Source organism: Sciurus vulgaris (assembly GCF_902686455.1).
Source record: "Sciurus vulgaris genome assembly, chromosome: 17".
In the NCBI taxonomy this organism is placed as follows: domain Eukaryota; kingdom Metazoa; phylum Chordata; class Mammalia; order Rodentia; family Sciuridae; genus Sciurus; species Sciurus vulgaris.
The window spans coordinates 53,645,205-53,662,860 of NC_136478.1; the positions used below are offsets into that span (position 1 = coordinate 53,645,205).

At 41.2% G+C, this 17,656-nt stretch overlaps 1 protein-coding gene across 2 annotated transcripts; it reads left to right on the top strand.

Moving 5' to 3' along the window:
• Positions 1–1,885: 1,885 nt before the first annotated feature.
• ZNF233 (zinc finger protein 233) lies at positions 1,886–12,035 on the top strand. 2 transcript variants are annotated; one of them, XM_079118918.1, is made up of 4 exons: positions 1,886–2,053; positions 7,808–7,934; positions 8,644–8,739; positions 9,906–12,035. In XM_079118918.1, the coding sequence occupies exons 1-4, from the start codon at positions 2,039–2,041 to the stop codon at positions 11,630–11,632; spliced, it is 1,965 nt and encodes a 654-aa protein (XP_078975044.1). In that variant the 5' UTR covers positions 1,886–2,038; the 3' UTR covers positions 11,633–12,035. The 2 variants fall into 2 exon arrangements, with proteins under 2 accessions (XP_078975044.1, XP_078975043.1); XM_079118917.1 differs by having other exon boundaries at positions 7,808–7,897.
• Positions 12,036–17,656: the final 5,621 nt, after the last annotated feature.

A 17,656-nucleotide genomic window follows, 5' to 3' on the forward strand; every position in this document is an offset into this window, starting at 1 on the left:
AGAGACAGGAGAGAATTTGACAACCCAGCAATGAGTGAGGTTTGGGAACCTGGCCTGTAGAAGTAACCCTGCAGCACCCAGTGAGCAGAACAGAGCCAGGCCTGTCTGCTTTTCTCTCCTACCTTTTGGGAAATGTCAGGTCTCTTTCAAAACCCTGTTATCAAGCAGAGCAGGAAGGTACAGACAAATGAGGGCCAGGACAAAGGGAACTGAATGTTACAAAGGGATCTTTTCCCCAAGCTTTGGAGAAGTGGCCACATTGCTTTTGTCTACTCGTGTGCTTCTGCTTAAGCAGGAAGACCCGGGAACATCATCCGTTCTGTACTGAGTGTGTCTTAACAACTTTCTGTAGTAGACTTTGTCACCATGCCCATTTTATTGACGTGGGATGGAAAGAGGCCCAAAGAGCTAATGAATCAGGGGTCAGTGTTAGGATTCTGAGGATCTGGCTTCAGTATCTCTCAGCAGATCATTTTTAGCAGAGTCTGTGTCCTCCAGCTCCCTTTCTCTGATCCAAAAGATACCCTGATCATCTCTTAGACTTAAAGGTTAGAGAGGGAGATGAGACTCCGAGTCCAGGCTCTGAAGTCAGCTGGATTCGGATGCAGCCTCACCTCACCAGCTTTGTGACCCATGCATAAGGTAATCTCGCCACTCCTCAGTTTTCTCATTCATTAAATGGGAACATCCCTCCTTGAAAGCTTATATACTATGCCAGGCCTGGAGCCGAGGCTCTTGTACTCCTGTTTTACAAATCAGTTGTAATTCACACATCGTATGATTCACTTCTTTGTGTGTACAATTCAGTGGTCTTCAGGTGTTCACACGGTTGTACGACCATCACCACTGTCCATTTCAGAATGGTTTCGTCACATCACAAGAAACCTCATGACCCTTAAGCCCCATGCTTTACTACCTGCCCTCACCTCTGGCAGCAACTCAGACTGTGTCTATGGATTTGCATAGCCAAGGTGCTGATGGCTGACAAACACCCGAAGCAACTCTGTCACTTAGCATCTGTTATTACTTCTACAGTGCTGTTCATTTAAATGAGACTGCTGAACATTTGTTTAAAATGAAAAGACCAACAGTCCTAGTTGTAGTTTTTTTTCACTACAGAGAATGCAGGAGGACGGGGCTGTACCACTGAGACTCTCCTCTCTACACAAAGAAAATTGAGAAGTATTTATACCTTTTATAAAACCAGATAGTGATGTCAATTAAATATCATTACACAACAACACAGCACTAAGTAACATAGGCAACAGGACTCACAGACTGTTCACAGGCAAAGGGGAATTTCAGAGGACAAAGCATTGTACAGTCTGTGAAATCTGGGTGTTAGAAGAGACTCCTTTATTGGATATGATGACAAGAGACATTCCCCAGGATAATCTTAGGATGCACACTGCTACTTTGCTGCAGGGATATCAGTTGTAAGCATTTCAGTCTACTCATACTCAACCCTCAACAATCCCTCGAAACACTCTTTCTCAGTTTTATAGGTTACACGTTTGGGGTGCAGGGAGGTAATTAGCTTAACCAGAACAGCAGTGCCAAGATTTGGCTCCAGAGTCTGGTACATCCCACTGTCTTTCATTTCCAATGACACCCAGGAAGAAAATGGTAAAAAGCTTAGGAGCCGCAAGGGCTGTCATGGGAGGCATGCTACTGAGAGTTGAGTAGGTCGTTCATTGTGCAAGGTCCCAGACTGCGGGACCAGTGGTATGTGCTGCTCGCAATTTAGAAATTCCTACTGAGGGACTGGGGCTGTAGCTCAGAGGCAGAGCGCTTGCCTAGCGTGTGTCAGGCACTGGGTTCGATCCTTAGCACCATGTTAAAAAAAGTGAAACAAATAAAATAAAGGCATGTTGTCCATCTATAACTACCAAAAAAAAAAAAAAAAAAAAATTAAAAAGGAAAGAAAGAAATTCCTACCACGCAGCCAAATGGGCTGAGGCCTGTCTCATGGCTTCTTTCCTCTTTCCCAGTTCTGACTTCCCGGGATTCTACCCTTCCCCAGAAGGAGCAGGAGAAGATGACCAAGTTTCAGGTGAGTGGAGTTGAGATTTTTATCTCTTAAAATGACATCGCCTCAAAGATGAAACATGTCTTTTGTCTCTGCTTTGGGAAGGACAAAGGAGGAAAATATATTTGTGACCTGCCAGTTACTTGGGTTTTTTTGGATCAATTTTTTTTGTCTTTAACTTTTGTTTAGTTTTTAGTTTTAATCATTTTATCATCATCTTTATTTTGCAAAAAACAGTGCAGAAATTCATAGATATAAAAAAAAATTGGGAAAACCCACATTTACTATATTACTTACAAATCGTCTGTAGTCCCCATATTATTTTATATGCTTTTATAGATATATGTATACTTTTAAATTTTATTTTATATAATTAGGTTATTGTATGTAGTTTTTAGTTTTCTTTTTTAAAAATATCATCACTTGAGTTTGTTATCCAGCATTTTTTTAAAAATATTTTTTCTAGTTGTCCACAGACCTTTATTTAATTAATTTATTTACATAAGGTGCTGAGTATCAAACCCAGTGCCTCACACATGCTAGGCAAATGCTGTAGAACCCCAGCCAGAACCCCAGCCCAGTGATCCAGCATTTTTTATGTACCTCTCTCAGAAATTTTCCAGTTTTTAATCTAATCTTTCAGAAACTGCCAGCAAGTGTATACACTGCTGTGCCTCCAAATAAATTTGGTTTTGATTTTTAACAATTTCACATGGGACTTCTTGAAATGAAATTCAATTTAATTAAAAAGTCACACAGACCATAAGTAAATGACATTTGTACACCCTGTTTGACAACTGTGTTACTGCATTAACCCATCACCCAAAACAAGATGCGGACATCTGCTTGCCCCCAAAACTTCCTTCAAGTCTTGTTCCAGGCAGTTCTTTACTCCCCAGAGGCCATGCCTGCTCAGACCCATCATGTGTATTTCCTTGTTATCAAACTCAACATACTTAGTGGAATGGAGTACTATGTAGTCGTTTTGCATCTGGTGTTCTTCACTTCGCATAGTATCATTGCATGTGTCAACTGTTCTCATTGCTGAATTGTGTTCCATGTTACAAGTATATAGCAGTTTGTCCTTTTGAAGAATAAACAGGATTCTTTTGAAGAGCATGGCTTTTTGCAACTTAAATTGTTCCACACAAAACTGTTGCTGTGCAAATGGATGTGTTTTCATGTCATGTGGCAGAACATGGAGGAGTGGAAGAGCTGGTTTTACAGGGCAGATGGGCTTAGACTGCTTTCCAAAGTGCTTCTGTTGGTGTTGTGATTGTGGCTCAGTGGTAGAGCACTTGGCTCAGTATGCATGAGGCACTGGGTTCGTTCCTAAGCACCACATAAAAGTAAATAAAATAAAGGTATTGTGTCCATATACAACTGAAAAACTTAAAAAGAAACAAACAAACAAAAAACTCAAAGTGCTTGTGCTATACTCAGCCCTGCCAGGGTTACGTGTTTCCCTTGCTCCAGATCTCGGCCATCGTTGGATATCATGGATCTTTTGGTTTTAGTTGTTCTAGAGAAATTATTATAATTTGTATTATCCTCACAAAAAATTACGTTGAATATCTTTTTTTAAAAAAACTCCATATCCTTTTATGAAAAGTTTGTTTGATTCATTTGCTTGTTTTAAAAAATTGATTTCTACTTCTTTTTATTGTTAATGAAAGACTTCTTGATACAGGGATACTGAGATTACAGGTGTGTACCAACTACCTTATAATTTTTGACCATTCATATATATTCTTTTAAAAATGTTTGCTAATCCCAGCAGATGAGGAGGCTAAGGTAGGAGGATTGGAAGTTCAAGGCCAGCCTCAGGCAACTTAGCAAGGCCCTGAGCAACTTAGTGATAACCTGTCTCTAAATAAAATACAAAAAAGGGCTGGGGATTGGTTCAGTGCTTAAGCATTCCTGGGTTCAATCCTGGGTACCCCCCCCAAAAAAAGTGTTAAAATCTTTTGCTCAGTTTTTAAATTAGATTATGTTCTTATTGAATTTTAGGAGTTCTTTTTCTTTTGTATATAACTCTTTTGTTAAGTTAATTAATTGATTTTTTTCAAAGCAGATAAAATTTTATTTTATGTCATTGGAAAAAAAGTAAAGACAGAAAATGGTGGCGAGGAGTGAACTCCTGCTGTGGAATAAGAAAAACTTCTGTGTGTCTTTTCTTTTGAACACTTTAACTCATTCTTTATTCTCTTAATCTCTAGCATTTTTCTATCTTCCATTTGTTTTTTGGGTTCAAGTCCTTCTGACCTATGAAAATTTAGATCTTCTTTCATTTATATCTTCTTTTAATATATTTTAGTTTTATTTCATTTCTTTCAATCATGTTTTGTAGTTTTCAGTGTATAGGCTTTTAGCATATTTTATTAAATTTATGCCTAAGTGATTATGTTTTAGGGGTGATATTATGGATGGTGTTATTTTTAAATTTAATTTTTTTGTTCTAGATATAGAAACATCATTGATTTTTATATCTTGACTGCTAAATTTGCTTATTAATTCTAGTAGCTTTTTTCTGCCTCTCAGGACTTTCTACATAGATGGTCATAGCAAATGAAGGGCTTACTTCTTCCATTCCCAGCCCCATATGGTTGGACTTCTTTTTTTTTTTTTTTTTTTTTGTGGTACTCAGGAATTGAACCCAGGAGCACTGTACCTCTAAGCTACATTCCCAGCTGTTTTTTAAAATTTTTTATTTTGAGATGGTGTCTCACTAGGCTGCTGAGGCTGGCCTTGAAATTTCCATCCTCCTGCTTCAGCCTTCCATGTAGCTGGGATTACAGGTGTTCACCATATCTGGCCTTTTGGGATTGTTTTCTGTTTTTACTGCACTGTCTAGGAAGCTAGGACAATTTTAAATAGAAAAAGTGACAGTGAATTTCCTCACCTTGTACCTACCTTATGGAGAAAGCACCCAGTGTTTCTCCATTACCTGAGGACTTTTTATAGATGTCCTTCACTGGAGTGAGGAAGTTCCCATCTCTCCCTACTTTATTCAGAGTTTTTATTATAAATGCATATTGACTTATAAAAATATATATTTTTAGTTGTTAATGGGCCTTTATTTTATTTATTTATTTGTATGCAGTGCTAATCCAGTGCCTCACACATGCTAGGCAAGCACTCTACCACTGAGCCACAACCCCAGCCTGAGTATTGACTTTTATAAAACACTTTTTCTGTGTCCACCCAGATGGTTGCATTCCCTGGGTTCAGTTTGATCCTTCTGAGACTTGTCTTTAAGCTCTGTTAAGGTGGGTCTAGAATAACCTTTATTTTATTGTAGTGATTCTCAGTTGGGACATTTGGTAATGTCTGTAGTCATGTTTTTAAATAATTTTTTTAGTTGGTGATGGACCTTTATTTTTTATTTATTTTTATGCATTTCTGAGAATCAAACTCAGTACCTCACACATGCCAGGCAAGCGCTCTACCACTGAGCCACAACCCAGCCCTCTAGTCATTTTTTATTATAATTACTGGAACTCCAGGAGATGGGAGTGATACCACTGATGACTGCTAGGCAGAGGCCAGGGGTGCTGAATTTTACAAGTGCATAACAAACTCCTATTGGAATATGAGCAATTAAAAAAAAAACCTAAGCAAGTCACAATAGACGATTGCTAGGAGGGCCGGGGCTGTGGCTCAGTGGTGGAGCACTTGCCTGGCATGTGTGAGGCACTGGGTTCGATCTTCAGCACTGCACAAAAATAAATAAATAAAACAAGAAAGCCCATCAACAACTGAAGAAAAAGATTGCCAGGAAATAACAGAAATATATGAAAGGGGACTGGGGATGTAGCTCAGTTGGTAGAGTGCTTGCCCCGCATGCACAAGGCCCTGGGTTCAATCCCCAGCACCACAAAAAAAAGAAAAAAAAACAAAAAAAAGAAAAAGAAGAAAAATATGAACGGGGGGTGGTCTTCATTAATAGTCAACTGTGGAAATTTTAAAGAAAGTGATCTTTTACAATCTTTTACCAAAGATTGAAGGAAATGGTCCTGCTCAAGGTTAGCCAGGTTATAGAAATTCAGGGAACATATAATAGTTGCTTAAAGTAAAGATAGAATAGGACTCATTTGGGAGGAAATGTGCCATTATACTTGCAAAATATCAAAAGTCTTTGTGGTTTGATACTGATTTCCCCGCTTTGGGTAAATCCCAGGAAATGGGCTAAGATCAACATAGTGGGCTGTTCTTTCATAGCATTCCTTATAATAATGAATCTGAATGAATCTCGTGTTAGAGATCACGTGTAGGTCGTATATTGTGCAAACTGTTAAGTAGGCATGAAAGGGGATGATGTGCACAATTACATTAATAAAAGCTAACATCTGCAGAGGACCTACTATGTACTGGGCATGACAGCACTGAACCGTAGAACTTGCACAGTGGTGGACATGTTCCATGCTGTGTTGTCCAGTGTGGGAGCCGCTAACCACACGTGGCTCTTGGGCACCTGAAATATGACTAGTCCAACCAAGGGACTGAATTTTAAATTTTTATTTCATTTTAATTCAGTTTATATAGCCACTGTGACTAGTGGCTGCTAAATTAGCACAGTTCTAAGGACACTGTGTACAGTCATTCCTCTAAAAATCTTCTGATGTGATAGTGTCATACATTTGAAGGGAATGAGAGACCAAGGGACTTGTCTAAGGCCACGTGGCTGTAAGGAGCAGAGCTCTGGGATTTAAGCTGAGGTGTTCATTCTGGCATGAGAACCTGCACACATGGACACTCTGAGTGCTGTCGCAGGGAGAAACAGATGTGATGTGCCTTGGGAACACCAAGGACCAGGCATGTAACTCCCTGGGAAGGGCGCAGAAGGCCGTGCTCGCCAGGCTCTTAACAGATGGAGTGCTCAGCTTCAGTCACCTGAGCGGGAAAGCGCTCAGACCCCGGGGCCAAACTGACCTGACACTTCTAGGAGAGTTTGCCGGCACAGGTGTGTCCCTATCCAAAATGCTTGGCTCTAGGAGTGTTTTGGATTTTAGATTTTGGGGGATTTTGTAATATTTGCATAAACATATGAAATATCTTGGGGATGGGACCCAAGTCTAAATACAAAATTCATTTGTTTCTTACACACCTTATACACATAGCCTGAAGGTAATTTCATACAATGTTTTTTAATGATTTGTGCATGAAACTGAATTTCATGGTGTAGAATTTTCCACTTATGGCATCATGTCAGTGCTCAAAAAGTCTCAGGTTTCACAACTTTTCAGATTTCATATTTTTGGGTGTTCAAATTGTATCAGTCAAATTATAAAATGTGTACCCCATGATTCACCAGTTACAGTTTTAGAACACTTACTGTTGGAATACTCCCAAATGGCACCACGTTAAATACACAGGGGCTATTTTTCAGTTTGTAGGTACTTCCCACCCATCCCCATACTGGGATTGAACCCAGGTCTGAGCCACATCCCAGCCCTTTTACCATTTTGAGACAAGGTCTTACTAAGTTGCTGGGCTGGCCTCCAACTTGCCTCCCTCCTGCCTTAGCCTCCTGAGTAGCTGAGATTCAGGCGTGCACCAGCACACGTGTCTTCAGTTGCAGGCTTTTGCTATGTCTGTAGAAAATCAGTGTATGGAGTCAGCATTCAGGAGGGAGAAGGGGAGGAAGCAACTTAAAGTTGACTCAGAGTCATCAAAATTGAGAACATCTTCCCACCTGTCCTCCCACCTCCTCAGTGTGCCCCTCTCCCAGTGGATATGGGTCAGAAGATGGAGATTTTTTTGTGTTCTCTGTTGCAGAAGGCAGTGAACTTCAAGGACGTGGCTGTGGTCTTCAGCGAGGAGGAGCTGGGATTACTGGATGCTGCCCAGAGGAAGCTGTACCAAGAGGTGATGCTGGAGAACTTCAGGAACCTGCTCTCAGTGGGTGAGGACAGGTGTCCTGGGTAATGAAAAGTCAGCCCCTGGAGTACATTGCAACTATTTAAGATTTTGGGATTCTTGAAATGCTTCCCTGGACTTGGGAGTCTGGATTTCCTGATTTTTTTTTTTTTTTTTTTTTTTTTTTTTGCGGTGCTGGGGATCGAACCCAGGGCCTTGTGCTTGCAAGGCAAGCACTCTACCGACTGAGCTATCTCCCCAGCCCGATTTCCTGATTCTCGGTGGGACACTTTGTACTTTACTCTTCTCAAATTGCAATTGCAGCATCTTGGTGGGTTTTAAAAGTAATTGGTGGGTTACATAATTATTTTTAATGCAATGGAGTGGAAATACAACTCTTTGTTAGCACATAAGAACAGTGAATGAAATGGGAAATGAGAGGTAATAAAAGTGGGTGATGGTTAGCATCACATCAGCTGATCGTTTGATTTAGTGATTTACGTGTCTCTATACTGGATCATAAAGCTATTTTTTTTTTACAATAGGGCACAATAGAATTCTGAAAAAATGCTACTTAAAGTGCATGAAAACTGTAATACTAGAATGAAAATTTTTGCCTTTAATGCATTCACGTCTATGTATGCCATTTCTCATTTTAGTGTTTGTGGTGATGGGGATGGAACCCGGGGCCTCACACACTAGGCAAGCGCTCGACCATGAGCCTCTCCCCCAGCCCTGCCATTTCTCTTTCATAGGCTATAAACCCTTCAGACTGGGCACGATGTTGCCATTGGGAAGGGAGGAGAAGCTTTGGGCGATGGAGACAGAAACCAAAGAAGACGGGAGTTCAGGTGAGCAAACACAGCTCTGAGGCTTTCAGGGTGCAGCTCCGTCTCCCCTTCCCACCTGTCCATGGAGACCACCCTGGCCCACCCCCAGCATCATCTCCACTCTCTGCAGCAGCCTTCACACAGCCAGATCCCGTCTGGCAGTCTGGTCACTCCTGTGCTTACGGCCCTTCCATGACTTTTGTCTTAGTTAAATGCTTGGTTTTGAACTGTCAAGGGCCTTCTGTGTCCTCTGTGGCCTGGCCGCCTGCTCACTTGCTCTATTAGTCTGGACTTTTCTCAGTCCTTCCAGTGTATGGGGCTGCTTGCTGTTTCTCAGACCTGCCGAGTGTCCATCCTGTGACACATGCAGACACATACCCATGAAACCCAGAAGATAGTGTTGGCCATTCAGGTTTATCACAAAATTTAGCCAAATCAAGTGGCAATAATTTATTCTCATAGATTGTGTCAGCTCTAGGAATCAGTTTTCTAATTGCTTTGCTGATGTAATATTCGCCAGTTAAATTCACGTAGTAGGAAATCATCAACATGAAAGGGAATTCTCTCAGATCAAGCTTGTTTAAGATGTAGGTTAAACAGCTAAGTGAAGGAAATAAATGTACCATCTCATGAACTTATTGTCGGGACAGAGGAGATATTTCCCTTTGCAGATAAATTCTTTTCACTTCCGTGGAGGATACTTCCTCCTTCTCTCCTTGGGAATCTTGGTATTAGGAGATAACCTGCCTGTGAACCCAGAGAGATTCAGTCTCTTGTCACCTTGGGTTCACTTGTAGGTTGTTAGTGTAACCGTGATGTTGCTGATCCTACACACCTGCTACAGAAAGGAGGACAGTGTTTTTGTTCTTGTTTGGGGTGTTTGTTTGTTTGTCATTGTTGTTTTCATGCTGAGGACCACACCCAGGGCTTCGGGCTTGCTAGACAAACACTGAACTGTGAAACTGCATCTCCACCCATGGACAGGATTCCTAAGTAATTATTCTTATGGTCAAGGAGGTAATGTCATCACCTCTTGTGTTTCCATAGTCATGAAAAGAACAAGGATGAAGTCACATTCAGCTCTCCAGTGGGGGAATAAGGTCTCCCAGTGTGGTCAGCTGTGAAATGTTTTTTCTCTGAACAAACATCCATCCTCATTTCATCTCCAAATCTCTTTATTCTTCCAGGATGCAGGAATCAAAATGAGATAGAGACTCTCCAGGAAGTAGGGTTAAGATGCCTTTTACGTGAAGACCTTATGTGCTGGCAAATGTGGGAACAATTTACAAGTAAATTAGCCAGAAATCAAGACTTGATCCTAAGTCTTCAAGGGAAGAGGTCTGAGTTGCCAAAACAAGGCAATGCCCAGGTGTGGACAGGAGCCTCTGTTCAGGTCCCGAAAGATGAGGTCTGTGTAGTGAAGCTTCATGGGGAGAGTTCTGACAGTGTCAGAAAGCAAGAGTTTCCATTTAGGACCACCTGGGATTTCTGGAGAAAAATGAATGTGGGAGAATCCCAGAATTACCAGAGAAGATGCCAGCAAATTGACATAACAAATAAGCTGTGTAAATGTGACTGTGATGACCAGGGAATACACAAAGGAGAGAAAGCTTGTATCCCCAGTAATGGTAGAAAAGAATTCTTGAAGAAATCATCCCAGGATAGGGTAAGTCACTCACAAGAGCAGACCTCCTGTGAGAAAGGAAAAGGCTTCAGCGTTGGCTCTGACCTTGATCTTCACCAGCAGTTGCCCTTGGGAGAGAAGCCCCTGGTATGTACTGAGTGTGGGAGGGACGTAGGTCACAGCTCGGTGCGGAGCCTGCGTCCCAGCACTCACACAGGTAGAAGACGCTGCAGGGGTGGAGGTGGTGAGGGCTTCGGGCCACGCTCATGCCTACAGACTCCTCGGAGGGTCCAGTCAGAAGGAGAGCCCACCAGGTGTCAGCTGTGTGCTCAGAGCCTCAACAAGAACTCCTCTCTTCCCAGTCATGAGCTTATTCAGCCAGGAGAGAAGCTGGACACCTGTGACAGAGCCCTCCCCAGAGACAAAGCATATGGTTGGGAGGCGTGTGACAGGGTACGGAACCAGGATCCTGGTCTCCATCAGAGAGTCCACACTGGAGGGAAGCCATATACGTGTGAGGTATGCCGTAAGGGTTTCAGTAAGGCCTCAAACCTTCAAGCCCATCAGAGAATCCACACTGGAGAGAAACCCTACAAATGTGACGTGTGTGACAAGAACTTCAGCCGTAATTCTCATCTTCAGGCCCATCAGAGAGTCCACACCGGAGAGAGGCCTTACAAATGTGACACCTGTGGCAAGGACTTCAGTCAGCTCTCCCATCTTCAGGCCCATCAGAGGGTCCACACGGGGGAGAAGCCATACAGGTGCGAGACATGTGGGAAGGGCTTCAGTCAGAGTTCACACCTCCAAGACCACCAGCGAGTCCACACTGGAGAGAAGCCCTATAGGTGTGAGGTGTGCGGGAAGGGCTTCAGTTGGAGCTCACACCTTCAAGCCCACCAGAGAGTGCACACAGGGGAGAAGCCCTACAGGTGTGATGAGTGTGGCAAGGGCTTCATCTGGAACTCGTATCTCCATGTTCACCAGAGGATCCACACAGGAGAGAAGCCCTATAAATGTGCCTTGTGCGGGAAGAGCTTCAGCCAGACCTCACATCTGCAGGCCCATCGGAGAGTCCACACTGGAGAGAAGCCATACAAATGCTCTGTGTGTGGGAAGGGCTTTAGTAAGAATTCATGTCTTCAGGTTCATCAGAAGGTCCACAGTGGCAGTAAACCCAACACACGTGATGAGTCCAGTAAAGGTGTTCTTCCGGACTTAGGCTTCTCCTTTTCCTCAGAAAATCCTTGTGGCAAAAGTATTTTTAAAATGTGTTTTAAGAATTCATGAGTGGATTATTTTTTATAGTCAGATAAATTTCATTGGAGAAAATCTATTTTTTGTATGAGCACAGTGTCTCAGGCAGAGCCTAAAATGTCAGTTTTTTCAAGAGAACACACAGCAGAGAAACCCTGGAAGGATGGAACAAGTAAGAGTTCCACTCAGAGCCTTTTCAGGCAATAGAGGCCTTAAAAATGAAAAGTCAGGCCAGGACTTTAACAAAAGTATAACGACATGTGGGAGCCATCCTTATCTAGCAGAATCAGATGAGGTTGAGCCATGGGACGTGGAGGTCTGGCTTCTAGGAACTGGCTACCATGGAGAATGTCCCAGATTGCCAGGAAGCATGTGGCACTGTGTGGGAGGGGTTCCCTGTCTGGTTCTGTGGTAGTTCCCCTGAGAAAATGGCTCCCCTAACCCACACCATCCTGGTCTGGGCCCTTGTACCCATGTGACTATAAATAAAAGAGGGTTGCACTACTCCATGTTGTTAGAGGCCACAGCTGGTATGGCCAGATCCATCATGCCCCCTCTCATTTAAAAGGAATATTGACTCTTGTGTGTTTATTGATTAGATAAGTTTATGGGTAATTGATTGATTTATTAGCCAACATCATCCTCCGGCAGTTAGTCCTCTTCTCATCCACGCGGGACATGGCTGAGAGACCCCCACAATGACAGACCTGACAAATCCACATCCACTACAATGTGAGCTCACTGTCAGAGGCTCATTCAGTCCTTGGCTGGCCAGTTCCATTGCTTTGAGGTGAGGCAGGGCATCATGGCTGAAGCATGTGGCAGAGAAGTGCTGCTTCACTCATGATGGCCAAGAAGTGGGGGGAGGGGTGTCAGGGAAGATATGCCTTCCAGGACATGCCCCCAATGACCCACCTCCCCAGCCATGCCCCACCTGCAGTCACCACCCAGTCAGCCCATTCAAACTAGGACAAACGGATTAGGTCGCAGCTCTCATAATCCAATCATTCACCTCTGAATATTCCTGCATTAACTCAGGAGCTTTGGAGGACACTCATATCCAAACCATGACAGGAAAGACCTATCATAAAGAGGACCCACACCTGAAAAACTGTGAACCCCAATTAGTTGTAGTAAATTGTACAAAGAATTCTTATAAAAAGCCTTATATAAAGCCTGCTCTTTGTGTAAGATTTTTACAACTGGCTCCTGCTCTCTGCTTAAAGAGTAATGGACTCGTTTTTGATCTTAACATTTAAGACTTTCTCTGTACACTGTACCATTAATTCTGGATAGTATAAATTTCACTGTCCTTTTTAGGTCTTATGTGACAAAAACAAACTGAGTGAAAAAAAAAATGGCTTTTGTTTCCATAAAGCTTCTTGAGGAAAGGGTGTGCAGAAGGGGAAATCACGGATCATGCAGACAGGACATTGGACTCAGCTGATCAGCGCACAGAAAGTTCTGGACACCGCTCCATACTTCTCAGCTCCTCAGTGGTGTTCAGATTTGCCGGGTGAAGGGTTTACAGCCAGGTGTGTCCAGAGGTGGGACAGTCTCCTACTGTCCTTTCCCTGCACCTCATCTTCCAGGACGATGGGTGTTGATGCTCCATGGCATCTCAAGCATCACATACCGTCAGAAACCCAGGGCCAGCAGTTCTCTGCTTTGTCACAGCACTCATGGTGGTTTATGTTAGAATGTTTCCAGTTGTGAGAGATAAAAAACCCAGCTTAACCAGCTGAAACCAAAAGGAGATGTGTTGGTATGCGTAATTTATAAGAATACAGCTAGGTCAGGGCTAGGCCTGGTTGAAACGGCTCAGGACCAATTCTTGGTGATTCCCTGACCTTGGCCTTTCTGGTTGGTTCCCACAGGTGCTCATGCCAAATCATGATAAGAGTGGATGCTTTGTTAACCTCTAAGGCAGCTGATTTTCGGAACCTCTTGTCCCTCTTAGTCATTTAGGGACTTGGTATCTTCCTAAGTATACCATATCTAAATAATATGATTATGACTTGCCATTAACCACACATCAGCTTTCTGGAGAAACTTTTGAGGTATCTCTATTTTTTCCAAAGTAAAATTAGATTTTTTTTTTCCCTAAGAATTGTTATGCTTGAGTTTGTAAACAAGCAAAATAGCACAGTGGATACACCACTGATGCACATAAACTGAATATTTAATTGAGTATTTTTGAGAGTGTCAATGTAGGCATATGGACATTCTGTTTTATGAGACATTTAGAATAATATGCATACAATTTTGTAACATTTTCCTTCATGCAGTGTTTTTTATTCTAATTAGTTATACATGATAGCAGAATGCATTCCAACTCATTGTACACAAATGAAGCACTTTTTTTTTTTTTTTTGCGGTGCTGAGGATTGAACCCAGGGCCTTGTGCTTGGGAGGCATGCACTCTACCAACTGAGCACTGAGCTATCTCCCTCAACTTTTCTTTTTTAAAAATTTAAAAAAATATATTTTTTAGATGTTGATAGACCTTCATTTTTATTAATTTATTTATATGTGGTGCTGAGAAAAGCACAACTTTTCATTTCTTTGGTTGTACATGATGCAGAGTCACGCCATACTTGCATTCATACCCATATATAGGGTAATAATGTCCATCTCATTCCACTGTCTTTCCCACCCCCATGCCCCCTCCCCTCCCCCACTCCCCTCTGCCCAATTCAAAGTTCCTCCATTCTTCCTTTGGGCTCCCGCATTATGGATCAGCATCCACTTATCAGAGAAAACATGTGGCCTTTGGTTTTTTGGGTTTGGCTCACTTTGCTTAACACAATATTCTCCAATTCCATCCATTTACCTGCAAATGCCATAATTTCATTCTTCTTTAAGGCCAAGCAACATTCCATTGTGTATATATACCACAGTTTCTTTATCCATTCATCTGTTGAAGGGCATCTAGGTTGGTACCACAGTTTAGCTATTGTGAATTGAGTTGCTATCGACATTGATGCGACTGTGTCACTGTACTATGCTGATTTTAAGTCTTTTGTGTATAAACAAAGGAGTGGGATAGCTGGGTCAAATGGCGATTCCATTCCAAGTTTTCTAAGGCATCTCCATACTGCTTTCTAGAGTGGTTGCACCAGTTTGCAATCCCACTAGCAATAAATGAGTGTACCTTTTTCCTCACATCCTCACCAACACTTATTGTTGCTTGTATTCTTGATAATTACCATTCTGACTGGAGTGAGATGAAATCTTAGTTTTGATTTGCATCTCTAATTGCTAGAGATGTTGAACATTTTTTTCATTATATTTGTTAATCAACTGTTTATCTTCTGTGAAGTGTCTGCTCAGTTCCTTAGCCCATTTATTATTTGGGTTATTTTTCTATTTTTGGTTATTTGTTTTTTTTTTTTTTTACAAGTGTAAATTACTTCATAGATCCTTTTTAACGGATAGCATTTCATTCTTAAGAGAACAATTCTTTAACCATTAGCAAAATATTGCATTCAAAATACTTTAAGGCACTGAAATAAATTCATACAACCATATTATCAATACACTGAAACATCATGAAAAGTATATAAAATAAGTTTTAACTTCAATAATGCATAGTAATTTAACCATTAAATCAGAATTTGTAAAATTAGAAATATACTTCTATATATTAGCCCTAATTATTTTCAAAAAATTGATAACGGCTTTGAAACAACTATTTAGGTCAAACTGTATTCCACACCTAAGATGTTTGCATATTTTCAAATTTTCTTTCTCTTGGCAAATCCAGTTGTTTCCCATATTCAACCTGCATTGAGTATTTTATGCATTTACAACATATAAACATTCAAGTAAAAAGCTTTATCAGATGATTAACTTTTCCAAAAACATTTGAGATTATTATTCACATTAACAAAAGTTTTCACAGTTAAAAAAATGAAGGTTATTGCTGATGACAGATCTTTCTCTGTAGGCACCTCTCATTGGGATGAATGCTACATGCACACATAAGAAACTTCCATTATACCTTCTGATTAATGAATTATATAAGTTGGAAATTCCACAAAGGAGGCTTTTTCTGTAGGTATATGACACTTTTTTTTTTTTTTTTTTTTGGTACCAGGGATTGAACCCAAAGATATTTAACCACTGAGCTACATCCCCAGCTCTTTTTTTTTTTTTTTTTTTTTTTAACATGTTATTTAGAGACAGGGTCTTACTGAGTTGCTTAGGGCCTCACTAATTTGCTGAGGCTGGCTTTGAACTCTTGATCCTTCTGTCTCAGCCTCCTGAGCTACTGGGATTACAGGTGTGCACCACTGCCCCTGGTGATATATATATTTAAAACTATCATTGTAAGAAAGACTGCTTGTATAAACGCGGAATCATCTATTCATTTTAATTATGCAAATAAAAACACTTCATGATAGGCTTATATGAAACATCTTATGGAGTTCTGGTTATATGAACACTCATAAATTATTTTCCATATCTGAAAGTTCATTGATTTTACCAATTTTTTGAAAGAATGTCATTATTTCTGTCTTACTAGAGAGGACTCGACACTACTGTATGTTACTGACAAACATTTATTTTCTACTATGTACCTGCCCATTTTCTAGGGTAAAGGACAAAAGGAAAAAGGATCTCTTTTCTTCCTCCTTTTCTCATAAAGAGACCTCTACCGCATGGTCAGCTGGGAGCTAGGAAAGGAAGTGTCCTTAAAATAGACCACAAAGAGAAGCCATGCCATGTAGTTATGTAAATACTTCCCTTTTGCTATTCTGACCCTTTAGGAAAAAGCCTCATTCAAACGTTCCAGCCCTGTCTCATCTGTGTTACAGGAGACAAAGCACAGGATTACATCATGATCTGTTCAGGTTAAAGGGGTTTGGGCTCTCTGTAAAAGCAACTGGTGGATGAGGTTCAGCAGCTCTTTTTTGGAGTCTTCCACTGTCCATGGTGAAGCATGCTGGCTTTATTTTCTTAGGGTAGAAGCTTAGTGCAGGATTTCCTGAAGAGTGGTACTGCCACCACACCCCTAAGCGGTGACTCAAGATTTCAAGTGCAGTGGTTTGGGACCTAACCCAGGGAGAATGCAATGTTTGTGATGGGTGGTAGGAATGGGCATTTCTGAAAAGTCAAATGATTCTTACAGTAAAGCTCGAGTACTGTGAACTCTACATTGCTTTAAAGGACTGACTCTTAGCCGATCACTGGGGGTTTCTGAGATCCATTCAGGGGATTATGATGTCAAAACTTTTTTCTGAGTAATATTAAAATGTTATGTGCTTCCTCTCTTATGGATGTAGGTGGTGTCTTCTGGAGGCTAAGGATGTGTGCTACTGCAGCAGTGAGAGTAGACAGGACAAGCCATCTGGGGTTGGGGATCTGGCTCAGTAGTGGAGTGCTTGCCTGGTATGTGCTTGGGCTTGATTCTAGTAGAATGCCAAGTAACACAAAAACAAAACAAAAAACTCCCCACAATGAAAAAGAGAATCCATAAGAAAGACAGAAAAGAATTTTGCAAAAAAAGAAAATACAATGTCACTTTTCTTACTTAAACCTTTTTGTGTTTTGGAAATTGCTTATTTATTTATTTATTTTAATTTTATTTTATTTTATTAAAGAGACAATCTTACTCTGTTGCCCAGGCTGGACCTGAACTCTTGCTTGAGCAAACATCCTGCTCAAGCCTCCTGTGTGGCTGGGACTACAGGCACATGCCCTGTACCCAGCTTGAAAGTCATTATTTTTAAGTAAATAGTTTAAAACTGAATTTTTGGAGCTAGTGCTGTGGTGCATGCCAGTAGTCATGACTATTGTGGAAGATGAGGCAGGAGAGGTTCCAGAGTTCAAGGTGCCTGGGCAATAGAGCCAGAACTTGTCACAAAAATAAGTTAAAAACTTTGAATTTTTAGTATTATATAGATATATAACACACATAAAACAAAAGGTCTCGAGACCCAAGGCCTCACAGCCTCCATCTAGCACCCTATGAACATTACTGCTGATAGGGGCCACTTAATCCTCGGCATGCTCAACACCTACTTTATTTATTTATGTAACTTTTTTTTTTTT